This window comes from Coturnix japonica, chromosome 2 (genome assembly GCF_054131305.1).
Source record: "Coturnix japonica strain WE chromosome 2, WE-NBRP24, whole genome shotgun sequence".
NCBI lineage: Eukaryota > Metazoa > Chordata > Aves > Galliformes > Phasianidae > Coturnix > Coturnix japonica.
Genome location: NC_140664.1, coordinates 126,142,443 through 126,165,445, shown reverse-complemented (window position 1 = coordinate 126,165,445; position 23,003 = coordinate 126,142,443). Strand labels below are relative to the sequence as shown.

General features: G+C 40.0%; 1 protein-coding gene across 49 annotated transcripts in view; it reads right to left on the bottom strand.

Moving 5' to 3' along the window:
- Positions 1-23,003, bottom strand: part of SVIL (supervillin) — a 128,832-nt gene that overhangs the window by 31,246 nt on the left and 74,583 nt on the right. For 11 of the 49 annotated variants that reach the window (XR_014943123.1, XM_085538805.1, XM_085538810.1 and 8 more), the window contains 13 exons: positions 22,243-22,927; positions 17,742-17,825; positions 15,301-16,176; positions 14,803-14,973; positions 14,107-14,141; positions 12,986-13,047; positions 12,464-12,603; positions 11,599-11,694; positions 10,135-10,384; positions 8,726-8,749; positions 7,206-7,692; positions 5,580-5,799; positions 472-601 (listed from right to left, as the gene is read on the bottom strand). Coding sequence is in view for 48 of the 49 variants with exons in the window: in XM_085538805.1 (XP_085394931.1) it covers positions 472-601; positions 5,580-5,799; positions 7,206-7,692; positions 8,726-8,749; positions 10,135-10,384; positions 11,599-11,694; positions 12,464-12,603; positions 12,986-13,047; positions 14,107-14,141; positions 14,803-14,973; positions 15,301-16,176; positions 17,742-17,825; positions 22,243-22,927 (3,260 nt within the window). In the remaining variant the exon portion in view is untranslated. Of the gene's footprint in view, positions 1-471; positions 602-5,579; positions 5,800-7,205; positions 7,693-8,725; positions 8,750-10,134; positions 10,385-11,598; positions 11,695-12,463; positions 12,604-12,985; positions 13,048-14,106; positions 14,142-14,802; positions 14,974-15,300; positions 16,177-17,741; positions 17,826-18,868; positions 18,978-22,242; positions 22,928-23,003 lie in introns of those variants that run through there. The other 38 variants (XM_085538831.1, XM_085538834.1, XM_085538830.1 and 35 more) reach the window with 15 other exon arrangements.

The following is a 23,003-nucleotide window of genomic DNA, read 5'->3' as shown; positions in this document are numbered from 1 at the left end:
TCACTGACAAAGTACTTGCCCAAGAGGTTCTGGCTATCTACAAACAAAAAGATCACTCAAGACAACCAAAGGCTGACTCAGTGACACAGGAACGCTCTGGTATCAGCTCTTCCTTATTGTTTCTATCATTGCACATAATTGCTCAATTAAAAAAAGAAGAAAAAAAAGTGTATATATAGAGACAACACAGCCTTAGCATATTTTGGTGAATGTGGCAGAAAACTTGTAAATATTCCAGAAGCTATTGAGGCCTGCTTACTTATTGCTAGCATGACAGTGAAAAACATACTTGTTTAAAAAGTTCCTACATTGAGAGAATCACTTTTTAAACAAGCCTGACAATGAGAGGAATAGCAGAAGCTAGTAGCTGCTATTAGGCATGCCTGTCTCATGGGATGCATCTTCAAAGCTGAAGCATTTCAAGCAAGATGTTTTTTCCAAACAAGGTTTTCCAAACAGGGATAGAGTTACCTTCTTCAACAGCTGCTCAACTTCTTGCATCTGTGCGCTACGATCAGTGGCAGACACTTTCGCATACTCCTGCTTTTTACTTAGCCTGCTCTTCCAGTCTTCTTCACCACTCTTCTTCAGCAATGCCAACCTAGAAGAAAAACCATGTCAGAAGATCAGCTTTAAATACTACACCTCCCATTTTCCTTATGAGCTACCTCTATTGCCTCAGTAATGACACATTCAAGAAAATCTGAAATTAAGTTTTCTGATTGTAATTATTTACATTTCATACACGTGTACAAAGCTCATAAATGAACAACAAGCCTTTACTGAACGGGTCAAACAAAAAATATCTGACAAAACACAGACATCTAGATTTGAGAAAGGCACTCCAGTTACTTTGTATAGCCAGTGGAAACTGCCAATACAATCAAGAGAGGCCAGGGTACAGTGCAGACCATCCTGAAGCAGACATACAAACAGGTCAGATGAATCACTCCTATCTTTCCTCTTCTTGTCGATAATACACAGAGATTGACTAACTCAGCTATGGATGCTTATGCTATAGATGATCAGAGTTAATGAGATGAATCCTATCACTGGTACTTATTGTATTCATTAAAAAGAGATTTAAAAATTTATTTTCTTTAAAACCCAAGAAAGGAGAGGTGTATTCAGCAGGCAGCCATCGATAAAGTCTCATCAGGCATGTGAACTGATAACTCTGCAATTAGTGGCTGGACTGCAGTTCCAATGACTGAAGTTACAGTCAGACTGCTAGAGAACATCTAGCATCTCCTTGCTCATCTAAGGTATTGCTGCCATAAATCAGTAGTTACAACGCATGAATAACTTGGTGCTATTGTGCTACAGCTGTGAACACTATCTGCAAGATTCAAGTGGTTTAAAGGATGCCTTAAGCTTAAAATGTAGATTACCGCTAATCTCAGGTAAGCAGGATCTTGAAGAAATGCTATTTTCTAGTCCTAATCTTAATCAATATTCTGAATGTAGCACAGAGGGATAATGATCATCCAAGTGGGCAAGCATATATGTTTTGCTGGATTAGAACCTGTTTGTCCATACAAACCTTAGAGTGACAAGCTTTGGGCACAGAATTTAAAAACCTGTATGAATTTTCTAGCTTTCAGAAATCATTCTTAGTATTCCATAAAATGTATATTTGTAATACCAGTTTCAAACAAATGCACTGTTCCACTGAGGCATTTTATTTCAGTTGAATAGTTGGATTATGCTACATAACTTTTTAAAATCTAAAGCATTTCAGCAAGAATTACACCAAGACCCTTAACCCTATTTGCATTTGCATAGATTCTGTAGGTTGGCGACCTATTTCAATCACAGGAGATGGAGATGTACTTTCAGAGATGTGAATACTATAACCGCCAGAGTAAGCATGTGAGGGTTGTCCTGAACCTACAAGGAGGAGGGAGGGGTAGGACTGAATAGGTTTAGGCAGAAGCCAAGTTTCAGGCAGTTGCTTCCTGCAGAAGTCCAGGGAGTGTACCCACACTACTGACCTCTACAAGGACACCCAATTGGTCCTAAGGCAGTCAGCTGAGGAAAACTGAGGATTCAGTAGACAGTAAATCTACAGCATACAATGGCAGTAAGAATGTTAGCATTCAATAAAGCAGTTATTTCCTCTGTTCCTGCCCAGGCAGGCAGTGCTGGCAGGCCTCACTGCCTGGCTGCTTCATACCTCACTGCACGGCATGAATAAGGGTGAAGAGGACTCACAGTAAGGAGCCAAGACCACGGTCATTGCTTCCAGAATGCATACAAGACTTCACTGTCCAGTACTAATCTTCTAGAGTGCATTCACACATGTGTGAAACTGCACAGGAGACCAAGATCATATAGAACTGCCAACACTGTTGATTCAATACTTATGTTCTCTCAGGTCAGCTTTGCTTAGAAATTATCTTCAGCCTAGGCCTACAATCAGTTTGTTTCTAAAAATATCTATTAGCTGCACAGCACAGGAGGAAAGATCTCTCTTCCTGTTTTGTTGTTTTTTAAGCCAACCTCACTGCAATGTTTTTGCCAAGACCTTTGTTCCGAACAGCTTTGCTGATCAGGAAGAGAAAATTTCTGATTCTAACACTGTTTCCGTGTCTAGAGACTGTTCTTTTCTCTTTTGAACAGATTATTCACTCTCATCTTCCACTTCTACACGTAATAAAACAACGCACTCCTAGAGTAAGGCTACATCTGTCTGCCCCAGATGATGAAATCACCCCTTAAAAGAAATTGGTATGCTCAGCATGCCATTGAAAACTTCACTGCTGTGCAAAACCTAAAGCCATGCGTATGTTTTGAACCGTTAAAAGAGCAATAAATTCACAAATTTACTGTATATGTGGACTAGCCTATATAAGAATCTAGCTGTGGTATCCAAACATCAATGAAGACTGAAAATAAAGCCTAGCCTTGGCTTGCCTTAACAAAGACTGAATGAAAGTTGGACATCCACCAGCTACTTATCTGTGGTTTTTAAAAATGGTGATCATGGCATATAGCAGACTTCTACAGAAGAGCAGACCAGGTGGCCTTCTACCAACTTCAGTCTCTGTAAACGTACAGATACAGGCTACATGCAACTGACACCGTGTTCAAAGTCCTATCTCTGAAATCATAATTATCAGTCTTTGACATAATACCGGTAATTTTAAAGACGCCAGGTATTCATGCAACCCACAGGGATAATACTACTTCAGTGAAATAAATCTTTGTGGAAAATCACTTTCATCCAGATGAACAAGCATGCATCCTGCCCAAATATCATTACATCTGTGGAAAAGCTGTTCTTCCATAAGGTGAAGGAATGTCTGACACAGCCAGAAGAACCCCACTGGATAGGAAGATGAGTTTCATAAATTTAAAATAAACAAAACAAAACAAAACAAACCCCCAGCAAATTAAAAAACAACACCTAAAACACACTGTGTAAAAGGTCATTTTTAGCAGAAATGCTCTTTGAGGTTCATAGTGGGCACCAGCTATGGACAAGCAAAAGAAAAAGATACAACCAGTCATTAATATTATTTTATTTATTTTTAATTCTGGATCAGGAAGAAGACTACTGTGCTACTTTGAAAGGCTAAAATATTTTGATACCAGCTCCATCATTTACAGACATTTGCAGAGTCAGAATAAAAAAATTCCTGACAAGAAAACAGGTATTTTATGGTGTCAGTTCTGGGATTGAGTAGACAGCTACAGAGGCTTAACAAAAGCAATTTCAGATTGTGAGTGTGACTGACAGTCTGACAGGAATATCAGTTCCTCATGAGTCCAACTCAACTGAAGCATTAAATTTAGGACCAAAACAGCTGCTAACACTTGGATCTTCCCCCCCCTTCCAATCTTTGTTTCCCCATCATACTCAGGGAAGCAGATCATTTACTACCCAAAAATCAGAAGTTACTGGACTTAAATCTTATCTGAACAGACAGATTACATATTTATAAAAGGATGGGGGGGGGGGGGGGGGGGGGGTAAGAGGGGGAAGACAGCATTAAAATGAACAAAGAAAAACCCAGTAAACTGAAGTTGGTAAATACATAATCATCCAGTCCAACCATCCACCTATCACCAATAGTTCTCACTAGAACATGTCCCTCAACACAACGTCCAAACATTCCTTGAACACCTCCATGGTCAGTAACTCCACCACCTCCCTGGGCAGCCCATTCCAACTGCCTAGCCACTCAGAGAAGTAGTATTTCCTAATGTCCGGACTGAACCTCCCCTGGCACAGCTTGAAGCCATTCCCTCTAGTTCTATCACCAGTTACACAAGAGAAGAGGCCGACCCCCAGCTCACTACAACCTCCCTTCAGGTAGTTACGGAGAGCAATGAGGTTTACCCTGAGTCTTCTCCAGACTGAACAATCCCAGCTCCTTCAGCGGCTCCTCATAAGGCCTGTGCTCCAGATCCCTCACCAGCTTTGTTGCCCTTCTTTTAACATACTCCAGGGCCTTGATGTCTTTCTTGCAGTGAGGGGCCCAAAACTGGACACAGTACTTAAGGTGTGGCCCCACCATGGCTTAGTACAGGGGGACAATCACTGCCCTATTCCTGATAGTAACACTGTTTTTGATGCAAGCCAGCATGCCCTTAGCCTTCTTGGCCACCTGGGCACACTGCTGGCTTACGTTCAGCTGAGCATCAACCAGTACCCCCAGGTCCATTTCCTCTATAGTCTTCCAGACACACTGCTCCAAGCCTGTAGTGCTGCCTGGGGTTGTTGTGGCCAAAGTGCAGGACCCGGCATTTGGTCTTGCTGAACCTCATCCCATTGGCTTCAGCCAAGCTATCCAGCTGGTCCAGATCCCTCTGTAGGGCCATGCTACCTCCAGGCAGATACATGCTCCCAGCCAACTTGGTGTCATCTGCATCTGCATCTTTCATGCTCAAAATTTTAACTAAATTAGAATGGGTTTTGTAAGTGCTACAAGCAGCTATTGTAGCTCTGGCTAGAACTATAAGCACACAGTAATTATTGTTTAATTTCAGATTAGAATGGTCTTAGGTAGGAAAAAGTCTTTCTAAAACTCCCACAAACCTGTGAAGTTCATCATTCTTAAAAATCTCTGAGCAAATCTCAGAAGTCAAAATGGCAACCATGTATTTCTGAAGCGGGAAGAATCACAAGGTTATCTCCGATTTCCTGTACTCAGCTTACTAAGAAGAGACCATTTCCATAGAGCAACAAAGAAACACTCATTTAAAAAAATAGCACATTGTAACTATTCTAACTGAAGAATCTGAGGAAGCACATCGAGTACATCAACATAAACGTAACTGGAATATGTATTTTTACTACTTTCGTTTTCTGATCTTCTTATTGATCATTCACACAGCTTTCAAAATCAGATTATCACGATCTCTCAAACAGTAATTCTCATTCATTGTCTGCCTTACAGGTGTGTCAAGCAGATTAGCTGCATATTTCTACTGTTAGCATTTGACATCTAATAAAGCCCTATAATCACTGTTTAGCTTTCTGAGAAACAGGTTTAAAGCTTCTCTCCTATATCTCTCTAATAACTTTATTTGTGGAGACCATTAAAAAAAAACAAAAAGTGAAATTCAAGTACCTTTCCTTAATTGACATCGTTTTGCTGGAACTATCGAGGCCATCCTCCGCTGTCTGCATTTTGTTGTCTCCAGCAGAAAACATCTCACAGGAATTCTTGTAGAGTTTTCCCTCCAATTGTTCAGACAGCTCCTGTAGCCTACAGGATGCCACAGCCGCAGCCTGTGAAAGCGTCCTCGTTGCTGGCGTGCTGGTGAGTTCAGAAGTAGGCTCAACATGGTCTGCCCGGTCAAAAGAAAAGCACTGAATTACACTTATCACTATTCTCAAACCTTTCTTTTACATTACTGACACTAAAGCAGCAGATCTGCTTTTTGATATTCAAATCACACGCTGTCCTAAGAGAGAAAAAAAATTCTGTCTGAGCTAGCATAGAAAGATTAATTGCTTGGTATTATCTGTTGCACAGACTGGTCCCTTCTGACTGACATTCACATGAAGCTGCAGAGTATCACATTCAGTGCTCAGCTCTGAACTTCATACGGCTGAGGCACAAACTACTGCTCCTGTCACACCAACAGGAGAAAAAAAACAGACCGATGAAAGAGAGGGGAACAAAGATCAGGGCAAAAAAAAGGAAAAATTAATGAAGTTAATATATAGGTAAAGTGTTTTAATGTGAAGGTAGCCTACTAGGAGAATATTTAATAATTTAATAAAGATCTTGTTTTTGAGGCAGATCTTAGGGATGTTTTTTCCTGAGCTGCAACTAAACCACAGGAAAAACTGCCCTGAAAAAAATAAATAAATGTGTGTTATCTTCGGTTTTCTTTTTGAACTTCTGCCAGCACAACAGCCCCTGTTACAGGTCTGCTCCTGTTCTATCCATTCTGTCTCCCCTGGAGTCAGAGAAATTTAATTAGAATGGACACTGATTTGAGGAATACAAGCAGCACCATATCTTCCTCCCTGCATCCGATTGGAAACCTTTTAACTTTAAAATTAATTAACTTCACAGGTCAATGACAAAACTGTTTCTAGCACCACAGAGCACTTTTGACCTGTACCCCAACTTAGTAAAAAAAGAAAATTCCTCTGAGAATTACTTGATTTACATTTTGTCACAACACTGACAGGAAAATAATACCACTGTTTCAAAAACCATCCACAACTAGCTATGTATCTACATAGGCAGTTGATTCAAAAACAGTGGCTCAGAGCAGACTGCACAGTTTGCAGCAGACACTTGACCCAGAGCAGATGGTTCAGTGTGTCCAGGGTTTCAGAGGATGGGGCAAATGCAATGGAGGAAAGAATACATCTTAACTTCAGTATGTACTACCACTTCTTTCAAGGTAAGAAACATCAGTGAAAATGAGCCATCTTTAAGGCCTAAAGAGTTGTAAGAATAACTACGAAAACTGCACTTCTAGAACTTAAAGGCTGAGAAATACATGTGACCTGTTATCTACTGCTTTCACTGGTTTAAATAGCATTAAAAAACAAAAACAAAACAGTCTCAGTAATACTTGAAAAGAAGTTGTAAAACAGAAACACTGCTGTTTGCTGAACTAAACTACACCAACAAGCACATATACTGCACCTCTGTGCAAAGTCTTGCTTTTCATACCACCTTCCAAAACCATTTTGTCTTCAAAGGAGTGGCTTTCTGCGACTTCCCATTTACCTTGCATGATGGTATCAATTTCCTTCCTTTCAGGAGTCTGAAAAAGTGGTTGTGAACTAAACAGTTCCATGCTGCCTTTCCTCAGGAAGCTGTAGGCTGCCTCTTTATGGTAGTCTCCTGTTTTTTCAGGAACAGGATGTATGGTTTCATCCTCAAAGGAGCTGTACTTTCTAATTTCATTAGTTTCATGTGCTAGAAACCTCTTTCCTTCTTCCTCATACTTCTTTGATGCTCTTTTGCTTTCTAGCACTTCCATTGAGGGCTGCCACTGTTCTGACTTCTGTGTGCGTTTCCCTGATGAGTCTGAGCTTTCTGCTGAAGCATGGAATCTCAAATCATCTTTTGTGGCAGCGCTCACACTTCCATCACTACGTGGCTTCGCATGCATGTCTCCAGCAAACAGTGCAGAAAGGGCAGAAGCCATTGCTGAAACTGATGTTGAAACTGAACTTGACAGGGGAGTAAGTTTTCCACTTTCATTTTGCACCTATGAGCAAAAAAAATAACAGAAATAAATTAGGACCAGAGAGCTTCAAAACCATCCATTCCCAAAAAAAACTGTATCACATTAAGTTCCTCAGAGCAGAAGGTGTGCTTCCAGATGAATATACTGCTCTACAAAAAGACAGGATGAGCAATAATGCCCCCATAATTTGGCTGCAAACGGGTGATTCCACCCAGGGTAAAAATGACTGCACATAAACAGCAGCAACGTTAGCAGTAAAGGGTATATGCGTAGCATGCAATATGACATGTCAGAGCTCCATGAAAAGAGCTGTACTGACCTGGTGCTGCACAGCACTGGGAAAATAAATTAGTTCAGGTTCCAGACGCCGGATGACATGCCATGTGCCCAGGCTAATCAACTCTGTGTCTCAGCAGGGCTAATTAGCTTTGGCACAGATCTGCTTTGATACGGTCATGCAGCTTCCAGCTCCAGAGCCAGCACAGCACCAGAGAGAGCATTCTGTGCTGACAGCGGGCACACATTCCTGACACCTTTGCTACTTAAATCACCTTCACAGAGGACTGTTAGTATGAGACTTTCAGATACCAAACATTTGCTGTCCCATACATCTCAGAGAAAAATATTTTAAAAAGTCCAAATTCGCTTTGGTGGCCTCTGCATTAAACAATGAAATTTGCTACACAAACACAACACTTTCTCTGAAGTTTTCCTAGACAATTGAGATGAAAAATTTCCCTGAAATGCAGAGCTTGGCATTTTCTTCTCCAAAGAGGACAAAGGCAGCGAGAGTATTCGTATGCCTTCAAACAGATCAAGAGATGGCTTCTGTTTGATTTATTTGCTGTTTTCTTAAACTTTAGGGCTTGTGGACAGCACTCAAAAGGTGTTGAGAAAAATCACACCATCAGGAGGCAAACAACTGAAAACTTAAAATGCACATGCAAATTCCACACAAAATGTGGACAACACACTCATAAACACATCAGAAAGCAGAGCAAAGACTACTACACTAGCTCAAAAATTCCAACAAAAACATTACAAAAATAGTTACCGGTTTACTCTTTTTCCACTGCATCTATCAGAATCAGAAATTTAGAGGAGATCAGCAAAGAGATTTCAGCTTTAATTACAAGATATTTACATTTGCATTTATGTGTTTTGAAAAAGAAACCTCCAATTGCCTATTCTGTCACTGCATTTATATTTCTTCCTACAAAAGCTACAACTGTCTCTCCAAACTCCAAATGCACAGCATGCTACATGAAGTCCTTTTGTCAACACACTCCCATTGCGCCCTGGTTCAGAGGCCAGCCTGGTTTCTTTTACTAGGTTCAGAAAGAGATGACAGAACATGCTTCCTCTGCATTTCCTTGCCTGAAATCTAAGTTCATCTGTAAAAGCCTGACAAATTGAAGTGATTGTCACTGGCTTCTTTCTTGTCTGCTTCAGCGCAGATCTGTTGATCACATTCCTGGCCCCCAAACACGTTAGTGACACAATCATTAAGGCTTCCAGGCTTTGACAGTAGTTAGCATTAGAAAATGAATGCAAACAGTACTCTGTAATGACTGGAAATATTTATGCCAAACATTTACTACTACTTCAAACCTAAGAAAATTAAGCGTAATGTACAGTTACATACTCATACAGCTTTGCACCAATATGGTTAAAGAATTCTACCTTCTCACAATTCTATTATTATATGGAAAAATGCATAAACATGAATGAGAATATGGAAAGAGAAGTATAGGAACTTTCTCACACTCAGACTGATCCAAATTTGTAGAAGCACAACATGCAGAACTGTTGTCCCTAAGGAATGGATGCTTCTGTTGTGAACATCAGCTCTGAAATACCGGCCACTCTGCTCTCAAACTTCACTAAAAATACATTCATTTCCAGTTTCAACTACACAAAGAATTCTGTAAGGGGAAGCGCAATCCCACTCCACAAATTAAATCACTTCATTTTGACTACAAATTTCAGAAATCTTCTGCTTTGGAGGGGAAGAAAATAAAAACTAGAATCAGTGCCCCCTCCTATAGGAAAACAACAGAGCGGAGCCCTAATCATGGAAATAAATAATGCCTTCAGGAAAGGATTGGAAAGATGCACATCACAGACTTCAATAATGAGATGCGTCAGAGCTTTCAGCCCTTTGGTCAGGAATTTACTTTCAGAAGACATACAGTATTGCACTGGAAAAGACAGATGCTATGCAAGATACAGCGTGCACTCATCAGGAAGATGACATATTCTAAAATTACTAAAAAAAGAAAAGCATATCAATGAACTCAAACATTTTGGAGGATGCTGTTCCGCAGTGTCTGATTTTTGACAAGCTTTTTCCTGTGAATATGTCATGACCCCTGTGCGTAGCTGTGAGCAAAGAAAAGGCCAGCTGTCATGGCATTCTATGTGATGAAAACACAATCGAGAAACAGCTAAGACTGCACTTACCTGCTCAACTTCTCCAAGAGTGACTGGCTGGGTCTGGTAACGAGCATTCATCCTCCTGTGCCTATCTCCTCGACTCCTTGTGGATATAGCCCTGGATACTGGCTGAGACAGTTTGTTAAACAAAGCCATCTTTTCTGCCAAGCTTAATGTGGAAGAATCTGGTTCATCGGATTGATCTTGCCCCATTGCCTCTTTGGCTGCTCTTATCTCCTCTTTAGCTAATATTTTTTGGTGTGCTGATGCCTGTAAGCTGAAGAAACAGAACTAGAAATGAGTTTTAAAGACGCTGTCTCAAAGTTTTAAAATCTTAACCTGAGAGAAGCAGAAGAACTTGCATATGAAGCATAATAGCCAATGTAACGTAGCAGCCTAAGTGATTATGCAGTGGTTCAACATTGGCATGAAGAGTTCCAATTAAACAGCTGAAGATTTAAAGAAATGTTAATTTTTCAATCACAGATTCATTTGGTTATTTTACCACAATTTCTGGGAAGGGAAACGCAAGGTTGAAGACAAGCTTTTGAGATCTATCAATTTATACAGAATACAGATCTATGGAGAGACATTTAAGATGCTGCTGTAGAACAAACATTTGTCCTACATTGTAATTTATGTAAAATTCAGCTACATTAGACATAATTTGTGGAGCGCATTTGATAAAACACATAAAAGATGGATTTAAACTCCAAGTTAGTGCGGCTTTTAGGTTAGCATAAATCGTAATGTCTCTTTCGATTTGAAGGAGAATAGAATTTGTGTTTATTTTTTGTTTGAGTTATATGGGGTGACTCAGTAATAAAGGACAGTTTTGTAATTTACTTCATTAATTTTTAAGATGGTATGACCAATGCTGAAGTCAGACACACTCATTCATAAAAGCTGTAACTGCATTTGTCTCTACAATAACGCTTTCTTCACCTCTAGATAAATTCAGCCACATTTATGGAATTAGTGTATACACTTTCTGTCGTGCTCTTTGCTGAAATGCCCTTGTTCAGAACAGGCAAACAGTATATTCTGCAACGTTACCTATAGGTGGTGCAATTTCTTATCTTTCCTTAAATTTTGCAAGCTAAAAAATATATGTAGAGACAGACAAAGAGGGTAAGTCCTGCTCGTGAAGTCAAGCACCCAGCTTCAGTTTTTCATGTCAGGATGACATTATTGTATAAAAACGTAACAGAGCGAAGAGGCTTCTTGCCAGGTCTGCTCACATGCAATTTCATGTCTTTCACATATAAGAACAGGTGAGTGTGGTTAGAAATGTCCTAAAAACAGATGCTTGACAAAAAAAGCTGCAACGTTTCATCATGCAAACATAAATGAATTTGACAAGTGTTTTAGATACTCTTGAAACGAATATTCACTTGACACATTGAAAAAGGCATTCAAGATTTTAAAGATGCATCTGCTATTGAGGAATCTTGTGCTCCATGTAACATGCATGTTTATCCCCCCCAGTACCTGGTAGGTTGTACTGTGCTCTTAACTACAGTGGGACTAGGTACTCTTGTCACTACTGAGTGGGTATTCACAGAACGTGAAGCATGGGTAGTTTCACTTTAAAGAATTGCCAAGGAAGGAAAATTCACAAGGAGAGAGAAGAAAAAAGCATTAAGAAAAGCAATACATTAAGTGTTAACTACAGAAAAGACCAAAAACAAAACAAAACAGAAAAAAACAAACAGCGATGATTTTTAATTAACAGAGTTACCTGCTATGAACTTTGCAAAACAACATCAGATATTTTGGAGAAACTAAAAGCTTAGAGGAGAAAACAGGCTGTCTCTTGAAGTTGCTGTTACCCATAATGTTATCTTTTAGCAGATTGTTAGATGGATGTCAGTCGCCTTTCTCTTTTTTTTTTTTCCTCCTATTCCCTCCCCCCCCCCCGAATATTTTCCTTCTTTTAGGAAAGCTTCACGATGAGCAGAGCGCAAAAAATGTTTTCAAGACATACACTTGAAATTCCAGACTCTAAAAGGTTTACCCCAATACAAATACATTACATGAGAAATTGTGCAGACTTCCCTCAGTGCAAAATATCCTTTTCATTTGAATTACAAACCAGTGCTATGATTAATCCCTTTTTCCTAATCCACAGCTTCATAAACCTGCGAAATTACACTTCACGCAGTTCATACTTTACTATTCCCTTTATTTCAAAAAGGGAATTTCAATGTAGCTTCCCCTGTGGTTCTCAAGGAAGTTGGCCCTTAAGAAAAAATATTCTTTGTGCTACAAAGTTGTAAACACCACATATATGGAACTTGTTCCCAGATTTAAAAGCAGGAACCAAGGTTAGAGCCAATGCATGCACAAGACTTACGTGGCTGCAATGACCACTTCCTCACTGGTAATTGGCTGCGTGTGTGATCTGTCCTGCAAACGCCGCATTCTTCTCTCCACTGCTGAGCTTCTCGTAGGTGGTTTAGGAATATTCTTCATTTCAAAAGATTTTTCCATTTCCTAAGAGGACAGAATTCAAAACTGTGGAAGAAAAGTTCTAAACACTTCTTTCTTTTCAGCCTTTTTGGATGCAAAGTAAATTGAACTGAATTAGAAGCACAGTAGGCATCACATGGTTAAAATTAACCACACATCTCTTTAAATAACATTCTCAAATAAGGCTTTAAAGCAACAGGTCTGCCGTGTAAGTAGATGGGACAAAGTAAAAAAAAGAGAATTTAAAAAGTTTGTACTTGGACTTGGTTAACTGCATGACACTTTATTAACTTAGCGAACATCAGCATCTTGAATATGAAATGTTTAGCTATGAACTCTGCAACCTTCTGCACCTTGAACATGAAATGTTTACCTCTATTTTCTATTTAGAAGGTTTAATACTTACTCTGAAAAGCAGTCGCTTTGCAGCTACACTCAGTTTGGCTCGGTCATCTAATTTTTCCTCATCTACAGAAAGCAGAAAACAAGCTCACATTAAGTGAAAGTTTTTCTAAGTGATTTCTGAACTCACTCTAAATAGTGTTTAGCTGATGAAAAAATATCTGTAATCAAGAGTTGACTGTACCCCTTTCAGTTGAAGATATATCATGAAGCAAATTGTATAAACTATTACTTGTATTTACCCAGACAGCATCAGAGAAAAATTCTGGACAGGATTTCTTGAGCTTAAGAATTTTCTGCAAGACAGCTCATGTCCTTTCACATTAACTTGAGAAACTCTTATGAATGATCATGTATATTATGGTAGTCTCTGATAACACAGAGACAAAGAAAACACTTAGACTGAGATAGACCATTCTTTTAAGGCTCATTATTCATCCTGCTGCACAGAGCATCTATTTTCTCTCAGTCAGCCAGACATGCTGGTCTTTCTGATTACAACCTTGCTTCCCCATTTTTCAGAGGTTCAGCTTGTATCCTGAGGAGCTGAAATCAGCATCCTCCAGATCCAACAGACAGCATCTCAAAGCTGCAGAGTATCAGCTTTCAAATAGCACAAGGCATTACATCTAAATTTAGCTACTCATGAGATTAGCTTCTTAATTTGCGCCAGACTTGCAGAGAGCAACAAGAGGAAGAGAGGCAAGATGGCAGACAATTATATAATTTAATAACCAGCATCTTCCAACATCCTTAGCTAGAAATACCAATATCATTTTTTCATTATAATAAAGGCTTTTAGTTATGAGACCTCAAATGCTGCTCAAAACAAGTTTGCTTCTTTTTTTTTCCCAGACAGACAAATGTAATTATGTTGAAAAAAATCAAGTCGCTCCATCCTCTACCCCCCATATACACTTAGATATCTACTGACTTTCAAGTTTAAATGAATTTAAAATCAAGACTGCAGCAGACAAGGACCAAGGAAAAGTGGTCCTTCAAATATATCATAGATACTGATGCTTATTTTCAGATGGATTTGTTTTTTGCATCATCAAACACCACTTCAGTAAAGAAAGCACATTCGTTCCCATTTCTTCCTTTGAAAACAGCGTAATGACGTACCGTCAGCAGTTGGTATTTCTGCACACATAATGGACCTGGTGAAAAATAATTGAACAGAAGTAAGTTATCTTGACAGAAGGCATCAAGGATTAGATTCAAACTCCATCCAAAGCAGCAAGACCTCAAAATTCTTAAGAACAGAGGAACCATGCCTATCTTTCAAGTGTCAACAGCTTTCAACAAATTCCACTCATAACATCCTTTAATAAAGCAGAAAGGCAAGCAATCATTTCCAAACTTTAGTAAAGGAAAATTATTCCCTGTTTATCTCGCAGAATATAAAGGTCTAAGATTTGCTGCCAGGTCTATTAACATCAGATACATAGATTTGATTGTTTGGAATCAATGAAACAGAGCAGGATGGACTCCCTAGTGTATATAAAAGCCTTCAATAGTAACAAGCAAAATCATTGATCATCAGACAGAACCAGACAGCTTCAATAGTTCATGACTGACCACCACTTCACGTACAGAGATTTGCAGCAAATTGCTTTCTGCTGGTTTTTATTTTGTAAGAAACTTCACACCAAAGTCAATCGGAACTTCTTCTATAACAAATGCTTGACTTTGTAAAGTGTTTTAAAGAAAATGATAACCTTTTGAAATATTGATGTTAACAAAGGAACAAATTTTCTTGACAAGTTCGTTCACATCTACCTGCACCAGAATGCTATGCAGAGCTACATACATGCCTACCTATCCGTCTCCTTTCGTTCTGCTGACGTTATAGGTTGGGTTTTAAATCGCTCAGAAGTCTTTCTGTTTTCACCAGGAGTGAAATAGCGCCTTGGCCTTCGCGGCCCTCTTTCACGGTCACCACTGGCAGACAAAGCGCTGCCTGACGTTGACATCTCAAACCGAGATTCACTTTTAAACCACATGATAGAAAGTGCATAGAAAAGAAAATAGAAGAGAGAAGTAAAGCATAGATGTAAGCATCTCAACAGTTCACCAGACATCACTCTGCATGCTCCTCCAGTAACATGCATGGATGGACACATTCCAGCTCCCCACACAACTCGCACTAGCAAGCAGAAGCATGGAAGCAGGATTCAAACCATCTCAGCCTCCAGTACACACTGGTGAGAGCTAAGCCGTGTGCTGTAAGTGCCGAACACAACTGATGTTGAGTGTGTGTCATTTTGTCAAAGACGTGCAACTGTCACACAAAAACATGTCTGAAATGTCACCTACAGGTCCGTTTTCTTGTTGGCATGAGCAGTTTCCAGAAAGACATTACGGAGCTGGGCAACAGAGACCTTTGTGTCAACCATGCCGATCTCACCATTTGCTCCGTTTGCTTCCATGCTCTTACTATGAAAAGCTTCTAGCTTAGGAGGCACAGTATAGTCAGACATTGAGCGCGTCAGGACTTTATGCTTGGACACCTTCCAAACAGGGCCCTTTGCCTGAGCCGGCTGTGATACAGACCCGCTCTGTATGTACATGACAGCTTCGCTCCTCTCCATGTTCTCAGGTGTCTTCAGCTGCTGCTCAGGCGCCTGCTTCTTTTTGCACTCCTGCTCCTGCTGAACATCTGAGCTGACCTTTGGCTTGCTTGCAGGTGAGGTGCTCCCTGCACCGGTATCCAGTTCTTCTCCAAAGAGGCCTTCGTGGCTCTTCCCTTGCTTACGAATCTCAGATGGCAAAATTGGTCTTCTGCCTTTGGAAGCCTGCTCACTTTCTGGGGATTCTTCTTCACCAGGCTTTGCTCCATATGCCAGCACCTCTTTCTTTTCACTCTCTGGTACAGTGGCTGCTGCTGATTTCGTTAAGGGGCTGACACTGTCTGAAAGGAGGCGGCTGCCAGTGAAGATGTTTTCTGGTTCTTCTGTTGCCATCAGCTGAGCTGTGTGCGCAACGCCAGCAGGCTGAATATAGCCATGTATTGGTTGGCGGACCGCGCTGACAGGCTGATTGAGAACCCTGTCAAAGGCAGATGTTTCTGTCTGAAGAGGCATGTAGTGGGCTGGCACTGGCTGGGATTTTCTCTGAGATACACTGTCTGTGACAGGTTCAGGGCTTCCACGTGCACTTTCCTCTTTCACCAGTTTCTCTCTAACTTTTACTCTTTAAGAAAGAAAAAGGATTAAAGCCGTGAACAGTAATACCCAACAAGGGAAGGAACACAGACTCCTACTGTGGGTACAGACTGCAGTATCATATTAAAATAAAAAACAAATGGTATTTATAAGGCAACCCCTTCCTACCTCCCAAGTATTAGAAGTGATATTGCTTAAGAACATTCAGGAGATTCACAGGTTCTTAAACATGCACGGCTCCTGAGAAGGAACTGAGCAAGCCCTGAAAATGGCCATCACAGTCCTATTAGGCCACTAGTGTGGCCAAGAGACAAACGCAGTCTCAGACAGACAAAAAAGGGTGATGAAAGCTCATCATATTATCAAAGTGCCTTCAGCCTGAAATTGCAGATTCCACTGGCAGCACTGTATTCAAAGTTTAAAAGGTATCCAAACATTGGGCAGCTTACTTCATATCAAGAGACTGTTGTACAGTGCTAGAGGGGATGGAAACACATGCTGGTTATTCCACCTACACCTTCCAGTGTTGTTAGGCATTCATTTACTTCTCTGCACCATTCAAGACATTTAAAATGTTACAGGTAGCATCACTTCCTATAGTGAAGAAGAAAAATGTTATAAGTGTGAGCCTCAGCGCCCTAGGTGAAACTCTGAGATGGCTACCACTGTTTGGAAGGCTTGTGGGGGATGAAAAGAAAAAAAGAGACAAATATTGGTTTGAAAGCAAGCAATCCAGCTCTAAGTATGTGCAATTCCAGGCTTGCCACCATCAGACTTTAGAATGTTTCTGTTGCTAAGAAAAAAAAAAAATAGTACTACTTAGAAGAAGGGAAAAATATTGAGAGAATAATTCAGGGTATCCAAAGTTATCCAAAACACTCACCTTTCTTGTGGTTATTTTTTTTTTCTCTTCAAGAACTGGTGCACTTGTTAGTGAAACTTCCAGGTTTACTCAAACACAAAGTTTATTCAGTCTGATAAAGTGATTCTTTAAACTATAATGCACATATCAAGCATTTTCCAGAACATCCACAATGATGTTAGTACTGGGTTATAAGAATTATTCTAACTAGGAATGTGGAAGAGTCTTCCTGCAGTGCTTTGCACAGGGGGTGGGGGGCTAAAGTTACGTGTTACTGAGAGGAAGCAGCTGCTTACAGCTCTGATCAAGAGCTTGATGTATTTTTCAATATTACGTTTTTGCTTTTCTTGAACCATCAACTTTGGAATTCAAGGAATTAATTGTAAGGAAGTCTAACATGTATTGGATTGAGGTGGGAAAATCTGTTGAAATGTGGAGTGTAAAATGAGATAAAATAAGTAGTCATAAAAAATAGCAGAAGCTGGTATGATAACAGTTATGGAAGAAGTGAGGGGCATTTGTATTTCTTCAACAGAATATCAATTGTTCGCAAGTCACAATAAAAGCAGATGCTTCAGAAAAGTTTCAACAGCTCTTTATCTGCAAGGAACAACACTTTCTAACTCACTGCTGTTAAGGGAAAATAAAGGGTAGATGTTAAATCATGACAGAGTAAAGGGGAAGAGGGGGAGTTTCACAGTCCACTTGTTAGCCACACAGCTCGGTGATACCTGGAGGGCCAGCTGATAAGAGATGGTGTGTCCCCTTCTGAATCTTTCTGAAGGAACCATTCAGGTTTTGCTTTCCCTGCACTACTACAGAAAACAGAACTTCAGGTAGTTTTGGAGAAGGTTGCAGTGCATGTTCACCCTCAGATCCCACTCTTCCCTCCCCCATCTTCATCTCAAAACCTTTTTTTTTTTTTTAAAAAAAAAAGTGATTACTTTGTTACTGAATATGGTCAAGGAAAAGGAAAGTACAGCAAGGTGACAACCCTTGAAGCAGACTATCACATTTCCACAAATGACTATGTTGCCTTCTGAGTGTTGGTTTTTTTGCAAAGGTAAGTTTGCCAAGTGTACGCTGTTCAGAATTTGAGAAGTGAAAGCCACTGCACAGCTCTATTTCTGCCACTGCAGGTTTGAAGGGAATATGCAAGGATACCTCTACAGTTTGCTGAAATTATTCCTTTAGTGGTAAAAACCTGTCACAGCCTGCACGTTCCAAAGGAAAGTAATATGAGTTTAATGAAATTAGAAACTCAAGCGGCATATTGTACTTCATAAGAAACTCTCTGGAGCAGCAGGAATCCACCACCCTCCCAATGCTCCAATATAGCAGCTTCAGCAGTGCAAACCCTGCGAGCCCTCAGAGCCACCAGGTGAGGGTGTGCTCGGTCACTGCACGACTGGAAACAGAAAGCTCAAGGAGCAGTAAAAGCAACCTGACTTCCTTCTGCTTCTGTGTTGGAGTTAAAGGCATATAAAGACAAAAATCCTTGCAAGCTTAAAAGCCCTACAGGGAACGGTGTTTGCAGGCTTCCCCCCCCCCCACGTTCCCCAAGCACTTGTCCACTTCAATGCACAAGAGATTACATGGGGCTCTCTGGCCACACTGGTGCTTCCTCCCAGAGGGTGACAACACATGCTGCTTTCCATTATGTTCAGCTGGTTCTGAAAGAACTCCTCACCTCACACTACAGTCATTTGAGATTAGAAATCCCACCAAGCTCTAGGTCTTCTGCTTCAATTTTTCTTATCTAGTCATTTAATAAGAACAGTTGGAAAAGGACAAATCAAAGATTGTTCTTAAGATAAATTTACTGGCAGTAAATACACCGGCAAATCTGAGAACTCACCAACAGCTGTCACCTCATCCAAATCTAGCTTAGAACAAAGCCAAACACCAACTGCTGAAATAACTTTTGCATTCTTTTTCCAAATGCTTCTGAATTCCTTGAGGAACTGACCAAAGAGGAGGCATTCATGGGAGCTTTAACAGGAGCTGACCCAGTAGCTGAAATGGCTCTGAAGAAAGTAAACTTCCCTCTTGTCTCCTGGTATGTACTTTGGCTCATTTTATAGTGGGCAGGGCACAAGCAACATTTATTTGTACTTGATCATTCATCCTTTGAAGAGGGCTGTCAGAAGAATACAGGTCATATTTTGAATGTGGAGTTAATCAGCAACTTCAGCAGCAGAACACATACAATGTCAAACAATACCTTCTCAGCACTTTGTTGTCTTCTCAGTGATGGATTATAGGATTGATCATTAATTCACTTAAGACTAAAGGCACAGAGCTTCCATACCTAGTCCAAACTAAGCTGAATTTATTTTCCAGTTTGAACTCAGCAAACTAAAATTTAACAAAACAGTTTAACAACATATATGATGGGAAGTTGCTTTCAGACTGGTAGTGACCTGGAAATTGGGATTTAGGCACTATTTTATTTGAGTAAACCTCTGGAGCTATTCCTATATCAGATTCCACATGAAAATGGATTTTGGTACTTTATTATCTGGTAACAGATAACAACCAACTCTCAAAAAACAGGAGGATCTTTGAGTTGGACCCTGTCTCCAGTTACTGCCAAACACAACCGATCCCATACTGGCATTAAATCTCAGAGAGCCATACAGTTTCTCTTTTATCATAGAAAGAGGTAATGGCCAAAGTGGCAGATTTAAAGTGAAGCAGCTGGATCGTATTGATTTGATATGCCTTCATCCCAGTCAGCCTGAGCACGCGGCTGTTTTGTATACACACACTTGTTAGTTCTGACTTCATTAAGACAGATTTTGGTAAACTATTTTTATGAGAACTGATCCTTGATCTTGAAAAAGCCGAATTTAAAAATGAAAAGAGATTTATAAGAAGGCTGGACTTGTCCACATCAAAAGCTCATCTTTGAACAAGCCCGCATGGAGCTCTCTTCAACAAGAGCTGCCAGAACAACTGGGAGGGCTGCATGTAGCCTGCCTAATCTGGAGCTGAAAGAGAACATTTTCTAGAAAGCCTTTCACTGTCTCATAGGTTTTCCATTACAGAAAAGCAGATTGTGGTTGCTTTAAGAGAATAAAGTTCCTTTTTCACCGCAGCTGACACATTCTTGGCTATGATATGCTATTCTCTTTACTTTTCCAAGGTTGAAAACTTGATCCCTTCCTTCACCTTATAAAGCAAAGAAAATAACTTAGAAAATAAAGGATGAACCTGCCAAATTACTTCCTTCCAATTGCTCAGTATCCTTTCCTATCAGTAATTGGATTAGCCAAGAGATTTATCTCAAATTGACCATCTGCAGCAAAGGGATAATATTTTGTAGCATTTGAGTTGAGACTGCTTCTGAGATTTGTGGAGTTTGGAATAACGTAGTCAGCTCAAAGCTTCAATACAATTCTCCTCTAGATTCTATGGGTGACCTTACGATGATTGCTTTCCTTGCTCCAGTTGCAGAATTGTAAGATTACAACAAACCACAGTAACTTCCCTAGCATGCTGACTACCTTCTGATGGCTTCTTATTTTCTTTTTTTTAAATGACATTATTCCTTTAAAGTCTAGTGTGAATTGGAAGAATCCAGTGATAGTGCATGTACCCACCTATCCATGTGGAAGAAGTTGAGCAGGATTAGAAGTCAAGTGAATAATGAATGGAGATTAAAAAAAAATACCAAAAACCACCGCCCATTCAATAAATCAATAAATAGAACTGAAACAAAAAGTAATTAAACCTGCCTTCCAGCAGTTTTCAGGCAGTGTACATAGGTGGTACAATCAAATCAACCCAACAGGCTGTAAACTTTTGACATTGAAGACTGACTCATCATTCAAACTTCAAGGTACAGTTATGCAAGTTAGTAAGAAAGGCTGTAACCATTTAACCACTTCTGAGTAAGAATCAAGTTTTGTGATTTTGATGGAAAGAATAAAAAAGTCCAATCAAGGTACCTTGTTTCTGAATTCATTGCTTCCATGGTCACAATGGCCAAATTTCAGCTTAAGCAATTCACCAACAGTCAGCAAGGCTCTATGTATTTAGAGTGCAGTTCTCACTCTAATTTCTAACACTTTTAACTGCAGCACTCTAACATAACTTCTGCTAAAAGTTATTATTTTTCATACATGCACCTATCTAGAAATTAAGAAAATAATAGCATTTAAAAATACTTATTCACTTGTTTTCAGTTACCACAATACCTCAATAGTCTGTTTTTAAATTACATTGTGAAACTATGATGTGGAATTTGTGAAAAATACTTTTTATTCCTGTTGGGAAAATCTGGTAATCCTTCTTATACACTACATTTGTCAAATCTGAAGTAATTCAGAACATCAAGAGGGAGGCTGTATTCTCCCAATTCATCATGGAATTTTTACTCCCTCTCTGCCCCATCATACATACCCTTTTACTATCTAAGTTATCAGCTATCACAGTTCAAAAGGGGTTTTACACTTTCACAGCAGGAATACAAATCAACTATCCTCTCAGCTAGCCCAAGACACTTTTCGTTCTTTCACTCTGAGTCCTATTTTTTCTTGGCAGAAGCTGTCAAGAAGCTATTCAAATCTTCACTGATAAACCATTCGTATTTGCTTGGAAACTGCATCCAAACAATTACAGGATATAGAGGGAAAAAGTTAAAGACTTGCTTTAACAGGTAATATTAAAAAGTCAGATTTAAAATCATATCTACTTCTGTTTCTAGTTTGCGTAAATAAAGATATTTAAGAAAATAACAATGATTCCACTCCCCCAGGAGGAGCATAAATTCTGTAAGCACAAAGGTAAACCAAGCGCATACCTAATCTAAGAAACACAGATATCTACACTGTAAAATCACAAACACATCACAATTCAAGAAACCCAACCAATCCAGTCTGCAAGTGGATTGGTAAGGGGACTGAGGGATACAGCGTATCTCCCAAGACAAGCTGGGAGAGCTGAGGATTGTTCAGCCTAGATAAGATCAGAATTTGACAAGACTTTGTAGCTGCCTTCCAGTAACTAAAGGAGGTCTACAGGAAAGCTATAAAAGGGGAGGGGATTTGGATTAGACATTAGGAAGAAATTCTTTACACAGATAAACACTTCACCCAGAAAAAGCTGTAAATAGCCCATCCCTGGAGGTGTTCGAGGCCACTCTGAATGGGGCTGCGGGAAAACTGATCTGGTGGGTGAATAAGTTAAACAAACAAACTGTATGAACAAGCAAAAAATTCCTGTTACCTTTGTCTGATGTTACTGTGCAAGGGCTGATCATTCTGCAAGTGGATTGGTGAGGCTGCCCGCTTTGGTGATGAAAGAGAATCTCGGGGGGTCTGCTTTGGTGATATTGGCACTTCATTACAGGAGGAAGACTCTCGTCCAGAAAGTGTAAGTGAGACAGAACTATCCAATGTTGCTGAATGGTCAGAAGCCTGTCTAATGGCACTGTCATCACCTGCTCTTTTATCATGCTTTTCATTTGAAAACTCTTCTTTAGCTGGAATACCATCTTTTTCACGGCTAGAGTACTCCTTGGATTCAGAAATCGCACTCTTTGACTCCTTCATCTCAGTCCGGGACAAATACAAGGAGCCAGAGTCCTTGTTTTCATCATCATGCCTTTCACTTCTCAATCCCTTTCTTTCCACACTGTCAGGATCTTTCCTTGCCCGGGAATATCTGGATGAGTAGTCAGAATCCAAATCAGTATCAAGAGTTAATCCATACTTTTCTGCCAGCTGGCGCCGTCTCTCTGCCTTGTACCTAGCTATTCTTTCTGCTTTAGACTCTAGTTCATGGGTATCCATGTTTCCTGTAGTGTACAAAGACTCTGTATTTCCTCCTGTGGTTTCTGCACGGTATCTGGATGATCTGGGTTGTTTCTCTACAGAAGAATCTGAAGTTTCCTCCTCTTCATGTGATCTTCCTGTCAAAAGTACAGCACATATGGACAAATCCACCCAAAACTCCACCAACTACCCTGGCCAAATTACTCTGAATGG